This window comes from Manacus vitellinus, unplaced genomic scaffold (genome assembly GCF_001715985.3).
Source record: "Manacus vitellinus isolate BGI_N305 unplaced genomic scaffold, ASM171598v3 scaffold_87_pilon, whole genome shotgun sequence".
NCBI lineage: Eukaryota > Metazoa > Chordata > Aves > Passeriformes > Pipridae > Manacus > Manacus vitellinus.
The window spans coordinates 1,202,181-1,217,527 of NW_021940854.1; the positions used below are offsets into that span (position 1 = coordinate 1,202,181).

The 15,347-nt window shown below is 48.5% G+C and overlaps 1 protein-coding gene across 1 annotated transcript in view; it reads right to left on the reverse strand.

Moving 5' to 3' along the window:
• Positions 1–15,347, reverse strand: part of UNC5D (unc-5 netrin receptor D) — a 100,875-nt gene that overhangs the window by 47,117 nt on the left and 38,411 nt on the right. Inside the window, exon 3 of the mRNA XM_029964990.1 lies at positions 457–682. Within this exon, the coding sequence (XP_029820850.1) occupies positions 457–682 (226 nt within the window). The remainder of the gene's footprint in view (positions 1–456; positions 683–15,347) is intronic.

Genomic DNA, 15,347 nt, shown 5'->3' on the forward strand with positions numbered 1-15,347 from the left:
ACAAAGGAAGGTCCATCACCTTTGGCAGGGGACGCCCTTGCAGTCAATCGGGATAAAGGGAAAGCCCCTTTTCAGAGAAAAGAAACCTTTTCAGGTAAAAATGAATATATTAAACTTATCTGAAAAAGGGTGGGATTTGTGAAACTAAGAAATGTGTAAGGTTCAAACCCAAAGGGTCTTTTTCCCCAGAAATTTGATGAAGGGAAAGTGTGAAGGGAGCAAGAGAAATTCTTCCTTGTTTCTTTGCTCCCCGAGTTTGTGCCGTCCTTCTAAATCTGAAAGAGGGATTTTTTTTCCACACGGGTCCATGCCCAAGAGTCTCAGAGGATCATCCCAACCCTCCTGGAGCTCTGGCAGCCTTGGGGCTGTGCCCACTGCCCTGGGGAGCCTGGGCAGTGCCCAACCACCCTCTGGGGAAGAACCTTTTCCCGGGACCCGACCCATCCCCGCCCTCACCGGTGGCCTCGTCCAGGCTCTCCTCGGACACGTGCTCGTTCTGGTGGACCCACTCCCCGTTGCACTTGAAGAAGATCTGCATGGCTGGCTTGGCCTTGCAGCGCAGCACGATGGGGTTGCTCTTGATGATGTAGGAGTCGTCGGGCTCCTCCATGAAGTGCGGCAGCGTCCCGGGGGCAGAGGGGATGGACTCCGGGAGGGCCTCGCTGTTCTCATTGCCTGCAAGGGGAGGAAAGGGAAACAGAGATGGGTTTCATGGGTTTTTCACTTTTTTTTTCCACGTTTTTCACCCTTTGAGCCGTTTCTCTGATGAAACACCACTTCAGGGCTTTGTTTAAAACTGATTGAAAGAGGGGCCGGCAGCTGTCGGGTTGTGCTTTGGAAGGACAGACAAGCAGAGTCAAATAATTTAAGTGTGAGAACTGTCAGGAAAAGGGACAGAAAAGAAGCGTCAGAATCATCAGAAACTGCAGCACTACAGTGAACAGTTTTACAGACGGAGAACTGAGGCAGAGAAGGATTAAATGACTCACCCAGGGTTGCCCAGAAAGTGTCTGTGGAAGAAGGAGACACTAAACCTCCCTCCCTGGAGTGACAGCCCGGTGCCTGAACTCCCAAATCTCCCTCCCTGCCACTGAATTTAATTTCCTTTCGCCAGCTGCTGCAGGTTTAACAGGGATCAGTGTTAACCACAGACATGAAGAGCTCCCTGCAGCACTGGGACAACCAAGCTGCTGGTTCACCCCCTCCCAGAGGAGATTCTCAAGGGGGTTTTACTCTGCTCCCACTGCCTGCAGCCCCTGAAGGGGATATCAAAGGGGAAAAGTGGTTTTTGTAGGGCCAGAAACTGCAAGATAGTGAGTGTTCTGAGCCTCATCTTCTGAATTCCAGGAGCCCTGGAATCCAGGCTTTTCCTTCACTAGAACTTCTCATCAGGTCAAACCTGGGAAATTCCCACTGACTTCCAGCAGGGCTGGAATTTATCTCGGTAGTTTGTCATTCTTTTTTTGAGAAAATTCAGAGAACAGCAACAGAAATAAGTCAGAAGGGACTGATTTGTGATGGAAGGTTGGAAAGCACTGAACACATCCAGCCGAAGGATGAGAGAGGAGATGAAGGAACCCGGGATCAGAGAAGGGAAGAGCTGAGGGCACCAGGGATGTGACTGAACCCAAACAAGGAAATTAAGTCAGATGAGAGGGAAGTTATGAAGTGAGTCTAAAAACCTCCCCAGGTCTAGCAGATGGCAGAATAATGAGAACATCCTTTGTCTTTGTTTCCATTAAAGCCAGGCCCCTGTCCCTCAGCACTCAGCATTGCTGGGTGTGCAAACACTGAGGCTGTGCTGGGAAACCACAACGACTCTCAAACGAGGCCTGTGCTTTAAACCACCTCCTCAGCGTTACTTTGGAAAACATTAGCACAAGTTTTAGTGTTTTACCACTGAACATTGATGCCAATTTCCATCTTGTCAATCTGCGGCGATGCCGTGTCCCTGCAGGCTTTATTAAATCTGTGCTTTGGAGGAAACAACAGAGAACTGTCATTCTGAGGCTTTGGAGAGGCTTGGAAATCCCACACTGCCATCAAGGCTCCGAGTGCTTCACGAGGCAGCAGCACTGGGGAGGAGGGGGAGCTGCAGACAATCCCAGCAGGGCCACTCAGCTGGAGAACTCTGGGTGACCCCGCGCCGTTCCACTGAATTTGCTATTTAGGGCAAGACACAAAGGAAGAAATCCCAGCCCCACTGAAATTCAGGGCACAAATCTCCTCCTGGATTTAATGATCTGCCTGTTACTGGGCTGGGCTGGGCTGGGGAAGTGGCTCCTTCCCAAGGAAAACCTCTCCCATCCCGAGGTCAGTCAAGGTGCCTCTTCTCACTTAAATGGAGCTCCATTAATGCCCTTGAAAACCAAACTGATGCAGATCCCAGCACACAGAGGGAGAAATGACTCTCTCTCCCCAACAAACAGACAGATATTGCTACATTTTGCTCCAGGGTCAAGTCTAAACCATGTAATTATGAGGCTATTACTGATGTTCCATAAATGCACATTCCCAGATAAATAACATTTCCTCCCAGGTAGCTGCTGAGCAAAGCAAAGCCTCTCCCAAAGTGCACTTAATACATGGAATTTTAACTTAAGGCCTCTTCCTTTTGTGCATCATCTTTCTCATACCCCAACCTGAAAGCACCTGGAACTTTCCAAGGGCTCTGACTGCCCATCTCTGAGGGTTTTTCATGTCCAGCCCCCAGTTTTCAGCATTCAGGCCCTTCAGAGCTATAGAAAAAGGGCTGTTTGGGTGCAGCAGGGAATGACAGAAGAGCAGACCCTGAAACACAATTTCTGTGGTTTTCATTGCTGGAAAATTACCTTTCAGGAAGTGCTTTGTGCTTTATGCTCCCCACACGGGGCCAGGAGGGACTTTAAATCTTTTTATGGCAATCACAGAAACAAAAAAGAAAGGGAGGGGGGGAAAAAAGTTGAGAACAAACATTAAATTCTTCTATGAAATAAATAACCTGCTGCTGTCAGACCACATTAGAAAATGTGGACAGCAGCAGAGAGGGATGAGTCAGTATTTCACAACTGATTAGGGTATAATTTAAATGTTAAAGTGACATTTTAAAACAATGAAGAACTGAGTTCTGAACTTTTTTTCTTCCAAGTTAGCAATTACTTAAAATAAATAAGTAGCATTATTCTTTCCATATTAAAAAAAAAAAAGTCAGAAGTGTCCCAAACAAGCCACCTAACTTGTAATAAATACAACAATAATACTGGGCAAAGACTTCTCCCAGGTGGAAACATCCCAACCCCTCCTTTGGACAGGGAGCTGAAAAACACCTGGAGGTGACCAGCATTCCAGACCCTCACATTCTTCCCTTTCCATGGATCTGATGCTGCTGATTCCCGTTGAACCACAACTAAATAATGCCAAATGCCTCCTGCACGTGTGCTCAGCTTTGCAGGGAAGTGAGAATGGAAAAAAACCCCCCATATTGCAGAACCCAGCATTTCCTCCTGCATGGAATGGTTTCCAACACGAACCCTGAGTCATTTATTCAGCCAGAAAAGCAACATTTGCTCAGTCAGACCCCCCTGTCCCACAGGCAGGGGGGTTTTTGGAAGTCACTCAGATACTGGTGGAAACACCACATTTTTTGTTGCCCACGTGAAATCCCTCAATGCCTTTTTTCTTTCCTCTGGTTCAGGGATTTGCCAAAGCCCAGGGGACCATGGAATTCAGGGGCAGGGGATGGGCAGGCCCAGCACACCCAGGCTGGGGAGTCCCTGCAGTACAACTCTGCTGTCATTAATGCATCTTAAACATCTCTGCCACCCAGGGCATTTGTTTTCCTGGACATCCACATGTACCCTCCAAGGAGGAACCACTTCTCCTGCTGTTAAATCCACCTGTGTTTCCAGCTCCTCCTGCCAGAAGTGCCCCTTCCCAGGGCAGTGCCTCTGGGGATGCTGAGATGGACCCTCCCAACCCCTCCTGCTGGGCTGGTGCAAATCTGCTGCCCTGGCTGGGCACAGGAGGCCACCCCAGCCTCAAAACCCAGCACTTACAAGGGCAGGAAGGAAAGGGAGCACTGGAGGGAAACGAGGGACTGGGTAAAACTGCAGCACTCAACGTGCTCCTCTCTGCATTTCACATCTTTGTCAGAATTTCCAGCACAAGTGCTGCAGATCCATCTCAGCAAGCCAACCCCTGATATCAGTGTCTCTGCTTCACCAGCCCCTCTTGCTTCCCATGGATATGAAGGATAAACTTCCAGCAGCTGCACCATAATCCTTCTCATCAAATATTTGGGCGACAGGTGGAAAATTGTTCTGCCAGCTGAGGAAGACAAAATCCATCCCTCCTGGCAATTTTCTGCAATGAAAACTCCAAAAAAAACCAAAAAAAGAGAATGTGCAATAAGTTGTGGAAGCAAATCTGGGATATTATCACAGGAAAGCAGTGTGCTCAGAGTCTTCAGCTGCAAACTCACCCTCCTTATCTGAATTTTAAAGCCTCTCACTCCTCCTCCTGTGTGCAGGGGATGAGATGTGGAGCTGGGTGCTGCCACTTGAGACTCCTGGTTCTACACCTGGGCTTTTCCCAGCTGGCTTTGCTCTGGAATGCACTGGGGATGCTTTCATCACCCTTTTGTGGGGTTTTTTTGCATGATCAGGGAAGTGTGACCCCAAATCTGGGGAGCAGGAGGGTGACAGTCCCTCAGTGCCACGGAGCACACACGGGGTCCCTCAGCCCTCCCTGAGCAGAAAAGCTGTTTGTCCCCAAAACATTCTGATTTCTTGGGGGTTTTCCTACACAAACCCTTTCCCCCCCAGCCTTTCACCAAAGAGCAGCATCAACATTATCATCCAAATGCCTCCTCTCACAAAATCACCAGGCAAGGACCCCGGGGCACCACCAAGGTGTGGCTGTGCCTGTTGTTCCAGACCCACAGAACTCTCCCCCCATGGGCAGGACCTCCCCAGGGAGGATTTTTATTCCAGTATGAGCAAGGCCATTCTCTCAGCCCTCACTTATTCCACCTTCCCTCCTGCACACCTTCCCTGCAGCTCCCAGCCCTCCTTCAGCCCCTGCTCCCAGGGCAGCACCACTCACTGACACCTTCCTTCCCCTAAAATGGGATGGAGTTTGAAAGCCTCACACCCTCACCCACAAATTCCAGCCTCAATTCCTCTTTGTCAGCAGCAAAAGCACCTCTGCAGCTCCTTGCAGGGCTGCACTTCCAGCTCCATGGAATTCAGAACAGGAACCTGCCACCAACCACTCTGTCACTGGGCTGCAGGAGAGGAGGGCATTTATTTTCACCAATGAGGATTAATATGTTCATAAAACATTCCTGGTCTGTTCTGTGCCAACAGAGATGAATGTGTGTCCTATTGTAATCCCTTATGTATTCTAAATTTATTTATATCTAAGCTATACATATTTATAAAAATGATCTATTACATTTATTAAATATTAAGTGGGTTACAAACTTGAAGAATCTTTCCCACATTCATGCATTTATTTAACATCTAGATTTTTTTTTCTCTTTCGGCAGTGTGCAAGCAATATAAATCTTTAAAGGGGGAAAAAAAGATTCTCCAGCATTCTAAACAGATGGATCTGCAACAAAAAAAAAGTTTGCCAGCGTTGTGTGAGGAGTTATCAAACTTCTCCTGCCTCGCACAGCAACCCTGGTGAGAATCAAACTCCAACATCAGTCACTGTCAGGAGGGAATTACGGAGTGGGAACGAGGGATGGTGTCTGAGCAGGCAGGAGGACAACTCCAAACACAAAAGGAACTTCCCCTCCCACACCCCCCCTTTTTTTAGCCACAGTTACCACACACAGGAACGGGGAACAAACCGTGAATCACTGCCCTCCTCTGGGTTTATTTAAAGGTCTCCTTCCAGAAAGGTACAAAGGGAATGAGAACCAGGAGCTGGGCTGGGATCAGAGCAGTGACTGCTCAGCCAGGGAGAGCCCTGACGAGGAGCAGGGGAAGAGGAGCTCCTGTCTCTGGAGCAGAGGGAAGAGGAGCAGAGGGAAGAGGAGCTCCTGTCTCTGGAGCAGAGGGAAGAGGAGTAGAGGGAAGAGGAGCTCCTGTCTCTGAGGAGCAGGGGGAAGAGGAGCAGGGGAAGAGGAGCTCCTGTCTCTGAGGAGCAGAGGGAAGAGGAGCAGGGGAAGAGGAGCTCCTGTCTCTGAGGAGCAGAGGGAAGAGGAGCAGGGGAAGAGGAGCTCCTGTCTCTGAGGAGCAGGGGGAAGAGGAGCTCCTGTCTCTGGGAGCAGAGGGAAGAGGAGTAGAGGGAAGAGGAGCCCCTGTCTCTTCCCCCCCCGAGGTACCAAGAGTTCCCTGAGCTCCTCCTGCACAGCCCTGACCTGAGCCAGGGCAGCCTTGGGGATGGACTGACCCCTAAAAACACCCCAAACGACTCCTCCTAGGGAAGAAGAAGAAGAAGAAGAAGAAGAAGAAGAAGAAGAAGAAGAAGAAGAAGAAGAGCATTTCTGCTCAGAAGGACCAATAATAAATTAATACCACTAACCCCCTCGAACAGAGCCCAGGCTGCAGTGCTCAGTGTTCACTTGTTCACTGCCAAACCCACCCTTCTGCCTTCCCAGTCACTGCCACCAAATAACAAACTCCTGGTGCTGACAAATACAACTTCCAGAGGCAATGGATTAACAGGAGAAGGAGGGGACTCCCTAAATTAACTCACACTCCACTGCAAATGCTGATCCTGCCGTGCTCACCCAGCACAGAGTTCTGTCTGTGAGCAGACCTGGGTTCACTTCATCTTAATTACTGAGACACAGATCTGGAAATGCTCATTTGGGGGGGAAAAAACCCCATCAGCTAAGAGAGAAATACAGTTTCATTCCTTCTGGATTAAAGGGAAGCTCTGAAAATGTGCCCCTTGTTTTAATGCTGAGAGTTTGAGAGCACTGCAGTAATAAATACATATATTGAAACACAATTGAGGGACACTCAGTGTAATTTTCATCTACTGAGTCTTAAATCCCTAATGATCTAATTAAAATAGGACTAAAGAATGCTGCAGTTATTTCTGCTCCTTCAGGTAACTCAAATTTTATAAGAAAATAGGTGCCATTAGGTGTTAATAGACATCATTTTAACTATAGCATCCAGTGCTGAATTTAGATAGGAGTTTAGAGGAGAAGGACATTAGATTTCCAAATCCCTATAAAATCACATATTGGCTGAATTTGCATTTCCATTCCTTGCTGCACTTTACACAAATTAAATAGAGAGATAAATTAAATTTAATGACGGATCTTTATATTCTGAAATTTTGTTTTGCTGTGACTGGGGAGACAAACTTTATCTGCAGTTAAATAATGCAGTTTTGGAAGCAAAGTTTTATAAGGCTTTGTCTTACCATAAAAAAATAAATAAAATTAGGTATTTCAAATACTGTCCAGTTTTTGAAGTCTCCAGTGTCCCCCATAACAGGAAAGATCCCAGGAGTTGATGTTTTCTACTTATATAGGGAGACTTGAGCCATGGAGGTGTTTTAGATCTCCCTGTAAATTCAGACAAAGTGGGAAATCCATTTCTTTGGGCTCCACATTCCGGGCTGGGCCTGCCCTGGCTGCTCTTTTTGTACTTTTTACAGGTGTTCAGCTACAAATATTTAATGGAACAGCCACTCCAAGCAATTAAAACTGAACCAGCAAAGCACTGCAGCTCTGTAATGTTATTTACAGAGGCCTGTGGGGCATTTCAATTTATTTGTGTTACTGTAGTCCTCAGAAGCTGTTTTCTGCACTAGAACATGACAAGATTTCTGCAGTGCCCTCCAGTTAATTGTTGGAACAACTAAAGATTTTGCGACGCTCGTTCCATTCTTCTCCTTCCCATCAGAGAGCTTTTGCTAAACCCTGGAAGGATTTGGGCAAAGATTCCCCTGCACAAAATGAGGCAGGAAAAGCCTTTTTGGTTTTCCCTGAGTTTGCCAACCTTAAAGATGCTTTGAACAGGACACCTGAGGAGTCACTCGGCAGTCCCTGGCTGTGGGACTGGCACAAGGGAAACCATACAGGAAAAGAGCTTTAGGACTGTTGAGTTCAGCTGTTAATTGTGCAGTTGGGAATGCAGGAAAAGGGCTGGGAATGCAGGAAAAGGGCTGGGAATGCCCTCCTAGGACCAGCAGGGCAGGACCCCGGGACACCCCCCAGCTCAGAGCTCTGCACTCCACCAGAGCAGCCCCTCCTGCCAAACCCCATTTCTGGGCTAACTCGGCACAGAATCCTTTCTCACTCACTTGTTTACCAATTTCTCCACTTCTATCCCCATTATTCCCCCCCTCCCTTTGCCTTGACAGTGAATCAGAACCCCGGGATGGCAACACTCATTTGTGGCTCTGCCAGAGCTGCGACTCCCTCTGCTTTCCTCAGCTTTCCTACCTGTCCCAACCTGAACTTACACTGCCTGTTTACTCAGCCACCCGCGGGGGGAACAAAAGAATCCCGAAAAAAAAAAAAAAACAAAACAAAGGGAAAAGCGAAAAACAGCCCCCTCCCAAAAAATAAAACTCCACTTGGAAACCACTCTCCTGCAAGAGCCTCCCACGCCCAACGCCCCTGCAGCTGACAGCTCTGCCAGGCACAAAGATTAATAATTTTCAAAACCTGACATTTTCCATCTGAATCACGAGCTACTTTTGTGAAAAAAAAAAAAAAAAAGCTTTTCCATATCCTGCTTCTCACGGGGAAGGGGGCATTTTAGGCTTCGGCTGCTTTTGTCATGCTAAAGACCAGGCAGAGTTACAGCTGCGGGCTCCGCGGGAGCTGCTCGTGCTGCAAACACGCACTTTTGGGGGGAGGGGCTGGAAATCTGGATTTCCACGGAGCCTCCCTTTACGTGTCTCAGCCACATTCCCTGGGACTGACATCGTTCCACTGGCAGAACACACCTCGGAGCACTAAAACTCCCCCTTCCTCCCTTCCAGTGTCACAGCTCCCCCTCGCACCAAGCTCCTCTGTCAGAGTTTTCCCCTCTGTCTGCCCCTGGCTTCAGCCAATTTTACCAAACTCTGCAGTTTCTGCCCTTTTACGGAACCTCCACGAGGATATTTTTTTTTTTAACAAATTTTTTTTACAATCTTTTTTTTTTTTCAAATTTTTTAAGAGCCCTCCAGGATTTTCCAGCCCTGCTGCTGACACGAGCTCTGGGACCACGGGGAAAACTCCTGCATCACATTTCAGCCTTTCCAAGAGTGCCAGAACACACCTCATTTATCCTCTAAAGCAAGACTGGAAGAAACTCTGGAGGGGAGATTTTGGGTTGATTTCCAAAGGGAGCATTTCTGCCTTTTTTTTTTTAATTCCATGAAATCAGAACTTCACCTGCCGCTGCTCCACTAACAACCCAACATTCCTTTGCTGCATGGCAAAAGGGAACACTGTGACCCCAGCAGTTTTTCCAGGTGGCTCCAGGGAAGGCAGGCCCAGAGCAGTGATGTTCCTCAGGCCTTGGCCAGGGCTGTATTTCCTGCAGAGAACAACCTTCAGAGTCCCTTCAGATTCCAACCCACGGTTCAATTTTCCTGCACTGCACTTCTCGCCCTGTAATACAAGGCATTACATTCTTTGCAACTTACCCTAAAATTGCTGGTAATTTTTTGTGGTGGATGAGCCAAATGAGTAAATCAAGCAAGCCCCCATTTGCAGGGGTTTTGGTGCCATTGGGAGTGGGACAATTTCAATTTTGAAGCGGAGGCAGCTCCCTGTAATTCAGGCTGCAGGCTGAAGGATTGGCTGGATCAAGAATGGGTCAGAAATACAGACCCTGGGACTGGAATCTGTGTGGTTTTATATAACCCATAGCTGGAAACCTGCTGATGAAGTGCCTTGCTTGTCCCTGGCAGGGCAGGGCAGGGGCTGAGCAGCCACCTCTGCTCCCTCCCAGCTCAAGAGCCGCTCTCAAAATGAAAAGGCAGCAACAACATCCCACAACACTCCCATTTTTTTCCCCACAGTGTGTCAGATTTTATGGAGTATGACATTAAAATCCATCTCCTTCGAGCTCCCCAAACACACTATTTAAGTTCAGTTTCTCAGTGTTAAGAGCTGTGCTGCTTTATTGGCTGCAATAACCAACAGCTCTCACTTAGGGAAGTGATGGATGAGGCACCCACCCCCTTGGCAGCTGCTCCCAGTCCAGCCCAGTCCAGCTGGGCTTTCTCATGCCCCCTGCCCAGCCCTGCCCTGGCAGGCAGAGCTGCTGAGGGACACAGTGGGACACAGGATGTTGATCCAACAACACTCCCCCGACTCCCTCACCCCCCCTGGAAAGCAGCAGCACGTGTTTACACCCTGGAATGCTGCATTTCCATTCAAGCACTGATTATCCACTGCCCTCCAACCATCAGTTTGCTGCTGCACCTCTCAGGAAGCAGCAGCACAGCCCCCTCCAGGTGAGGCTGGGCTGGTTTCTCCATCCCTCCCAAAACACTCCGTGTCTAGAACCTTCTTTTCCCGGTGCTGTGTGAATGGCTAAAAATAAATCCCACCCGATGACAGGGAGGCAGCATTAAGTTTCCAATTTAGCACAGAACAGCTCTCAGACTGCTTTTAAAAAGTCAATGAGATTTAAGCACATGCTTGACTTGCAACTTATGCTTACACTGGTTTGCCAAGTCTGGTCAATGTGAGGAACTGCAGCCCGTGAGTGAGTGAGGGACGGTGTGACCTCCCCAGAGCTGGGGTCAGCTGATGACAGGACACTTAAACAGGGTCTTATTTAGAGACATGAATGAGAGTTTGAGCCAATATCATCCCTCTATTCACAAATACTTGAGATCAGCAGCATGGAAAACCCCACTGGTGGAACAGACTCCCTGCAATGTCTGTGCTGGAACTCTTGGGAGTTTTAGTGCTTGCCATTGATCTACATCACAGGGAACAAAGTGAAACACGGCACAACATATATCCTGATGCAATATATGATACTCAGTATTTCAAAAAGACAAATACCTCTAACAAGAGGGTGGCAAATCCATTCTGGTGCTCAAAACCCCGAGCGCTTTGTCACGCACACGAAGCAGCTCTGCGAGATCAACAAACACTCACATGCTTCATGTTGGGAACTGAGAACACAAAGGAATTATACTGATGACAATCTTTTTTATTAATAATGTACAAAGCCCTTCCTCATCATCTGAGATGGCCTGTCAGAGACAGAGGCGTTCTCAGTGTTTTTCTGAGCAGAACAAAGCGCAGAGGTTTTCATCTTCCCTTCCAAATGCCAACTGATCCTAAAAAGTCTCGCAAATGCCTCACCTTTAATAAAGGCTGTTGAACAGAAATACCTCAGCACAGATACATGACTCACTGAGCCAAGTCATGGGAGATGAGCTGACAGCTAATCCCCCCCGTGCTGCTGCACCCATCCTTCCAAACCCTGCTCCCTGCCTGCTTTCTGAGGAAACCACTGCCCTGGAACTTCCCTGGTGTGAAAACACGCTCCCCTGCCCACCAAACTGTTCCTTTTAGCCCATTGCTACAGCAGGAGGGAAGAAACAGCCCCCCTGGGAATGTGCCAGCCCACAGTCCCCTGCCCCAGAACATCCCTGGGAACACCTCTGGGTCACACCCTGCCCTGGAACCCCGGGAGCCTCATCCTCTCCTCACCTCCTGTGGAAAGCTCTGCTAAGGACGTGGAGTTACTCCAGAACTCCCTTCAAACGCCCCAGGAACAGCACCCCTCTCACATCTCTGGATGACACAAATCACTGGTTCCTTCCCTGCTGCCTGAATCACCCTCCCCCTGGAGTTGTTAACCCCTGGTTGTCGCTCAGGAGCCCTTTTGTTCCAAGGCTTGGAGATTTATTTGTCAAGCCTGACAGCTCTGATCTAGTCCTGCAGAGAACATCAGTGCCTGAAAAGGGATTTATGCAGTCACGAGCTGCAGGAAATAGCCAAAGTCATGGCAAAGTTTGATATTTGAAGCAAGAGGGAGATAAACAATATAGAGATAAAAATCCGCATTTCCATAAAAAAAAGGCTCACTAAAAGGGCCTGGAAGAGTGGTGGAACAGCACAGGGATAGATCTCACATCTGCTTAACACGTGATTTACAGGTATTAGAGAAGATACACCCATCTAGATTCCACCCAGACATCTTTCATTCCACATCCTGAAAAATCAACAGGTACAAATAAGACACATTTAGTGTGAAAATCAGATGGTCTTTGCTCTTGCCCACATGCTACAGTGAGTGGTGTCACCTCAGGCTGCACTTAAACACGTGAGTTTGGAAAACAAGCATGATTAACCTCATCACATCCTCACAGGGCAGTTCTGACATATTTCAAGTGATTTTCCTCATCGGAAAACTCTTGTGGTGAGAGAAACGTCACCTGTGGGCAAATTCACCACCCCCCCACCACCCCAGGACCTCATCCAGAGCTCACAGATTAGATTCTCAGACACAGGAGTGTCACACACTCTTAACCAACCCTGGGGCAACACCTGGCTGTGTGTCTGGGCACACAACACCCACCACACACCCACAGGAGTTCTGGCCAGGCCCCCTCTGGGGGGAAGGTTCAGATCTTATTTAAGTCAGGAACTGGACACCCAGACCTTGTCACTACCCACAGACAGCCCATGGATCTGCCCACACCCACGACTGGCTCTGACACTGGACATTAACCCTGAGCTGGGGCAGGAGCCCACGAGGAGCCAGCCCAGGGGCAGAGGAGCTGCCAGGACTCTGAGCCTCTCAGCTTGGCCACGCTCCAACCACACCAAAAGCTGTTTTGTCAGGGCAAGGAGAATAAATCAGGGATGTATTTCACCCCTGCGAGAGCCAGGCAGGCAGCTCATCCATCATCTCCCATCAGAGGGAACTTCAGGAAGCAGGAGCAGAACAGGAGTCGATAAAATATGCTTAAATACCACCCAGGCCTCTCCTTGCTGGGCTTTTAATTTGGCAAATAAATGCCTTCCTTGGGGAACACACCCCGGAGTCCTTCCCAGGCGTGGATTAAGTGCTCTGTGAGCAGTGCCTGCTGAATGGAGCTCCCTGGAATGGCCTCAGACACTCAGCCTCGATCTCCCTGCTGCTTAATTTCCCACATTAAAAGGTGCACGTGGGGGCAAGAAAACTCTGGAGTTAAAAATATAACCCTTTTTATGGTTTTATTTAATCTGCTAACTACACAAACAGGGGATGTGTGTGTCTTGCAGGCGAGGAGCAGCAGTGTGATAATAACCAGGAAATCTGGGAGAATACACTGTTAATTAGGCTTGAGTTTAGCCCCAAAAGGCACACATTCTGTCTCTTTTTTGAGGGCTAATTAAGAATAATATCGAGGGGAAAAAAAAATCCCCATGTATGAATGAAGCAGGTTGGGCAGGAAAAGGGGCTTCTGCTGCAGAGTTCTCACATGGCTGGGAGGATTTTCCATTCTGGTCATCTCTTTATTGATCTGGCTTTAAAGTAATGCACACTAGAAGGTGAATATTTCATAAGTTTTTCTTATGGTGATATAAAATCTAGTGCTCTGGCCACGAAATGAAGTGAAAGAGGAAGAAGGATGCTCAGAGGTTTCAAAGCCTCAGTGTCTGTGGTCAGAGCTTCACTTCAGGAGGACTCAGAACCAACCTTGAAAAAAAAAACACAAACCCAAACAAACCCCCAAAAAACCACTATGAAGCAACACCACAATTCACTGTCACGTACATGCAATATTTGGGACAAATCAGCCAAGAGTCTGGAAATAAACAGCGCAATTCCAAATATCCAGGGTAGCACAGGGAAATATCCAGGGAAGTGGTGGTGGTTGTGATCATGGAAACGTGCCTACTTTGGTTGGCTGAACTAGAAAAATGCAGCAGGTGCTGCTTTTTTTTTACTCCTTTCAGACTGTATTTTCCAGCTAGGGAAATGCAGGATTTTTGTGAGATGAAGGACTGATGTCATGAGCCACCTCTGAGAGCAATCCTGCCCCCCCTGCTCTCCCAGGACAGCTCCCTCTGGATCACACCCCCAGTCCTCAGGGACAGAGAGGAAGAGGAAACAAAGCAGCCCAGAAATTAAAATGGAGAAAGGTAAAGAAAAAATTCACCTTTATCTACAGAAACAACCCAGCCCCTCCAGCCTCTGAGGCAAAAGGATTCCTTTGAACAGAGGGAGGCTGGTGGAGACAGGACGGGAAAGGAAGAGGAATTTATTTCTACTTCAGCCCAAATTCAGGAAGAGCAGGGAAAGGGAGATGCTCAGAAGCAAAAGCATCTCCTGGAGCAGATGTGGCTGTTCCCTTTGGAAGGGACAGAACCCACCACACATACCCAGCCCATGAGGGATCCCCACAGCGAATTCCCAGATTTTGATGGGCATCCTGTGGGCTTTTAACACCAATTTATTCCGAGATGGGGCCCGGCAAAGCTGCCAGACATATGTTATTTGTAGAATCTCGTTTCCCTGCTGTTGAAATGACCTTTGCTGTTTTTCACTAGTGTTTGCCTCCAATCTGGCACAGTGCTGAGGTAGCAATCCCAATTCCAAGGCTGCTGGAATGCTGGGATGCAGCCCAGGGTGGGATCCAGGAGGGAGGGCTGAGATCCCTTGGAGGGCACAGGGCTCACAGCAGCTTGTGCACAGGACAGAGGGCACTGGTTCACCTTCCCTCTGGATATAAGGATTCCTACTCCATCACATATGTTCCATTCAGAATTTTGCAAAGGCGAGGAGCAAACCTTTGGATTAAATAATGCAGTTGTGAGGCTGCTGGCAGTGCCAGGTAGGGCTGTGATGGCCCCTCTGAGAGGTGGGATCAGTCACCAAACCCTGCAGGTCCAGGGCAGTGCATTCCCTGCCCAACACACTCCACTTCCAACGGGGAAAATGAGCAATAAAGTTTAGCCCAAAGGCGTGGATCAAACCCTTGTTTCCCCCCGGTATTAAACAGCACAAACTACGACCTGTTCAGGGGGCAGCCACAGTTTCACTTGCAAAATTCCCTCCTGCCCATCCCAGGGTGGAGGTGGGAATTCCCTGGGGGGCTCAGTGTTGGCCAACAGGTCTCCAGGCCCTGGGAGAGAGGACATTTATCCACCAGCAAAGGGCCTCCAGCACAGCCCAAGAGAGAGGCCAAAGGAGGAAAAAGCATCACTCTCAAGCCAGGGATTCATCCCAGGGATTTCCATGGCTGTTTAACATCACCCACCACAGGGGGAGAGTTCCCATCCTTCCCCCCCCATCACCCTGCAGCAGCAAAGATGAAAGATTCCTTTCTGGAATTGCATAACCAAGCTGCAGAAAGGCCTCTGAAAACACACACACACAACTGCCTCCGTTCTGCTATCACTGGCAGAGCTCATCCATAAATTAGCTGGGGTTATGGAGGCT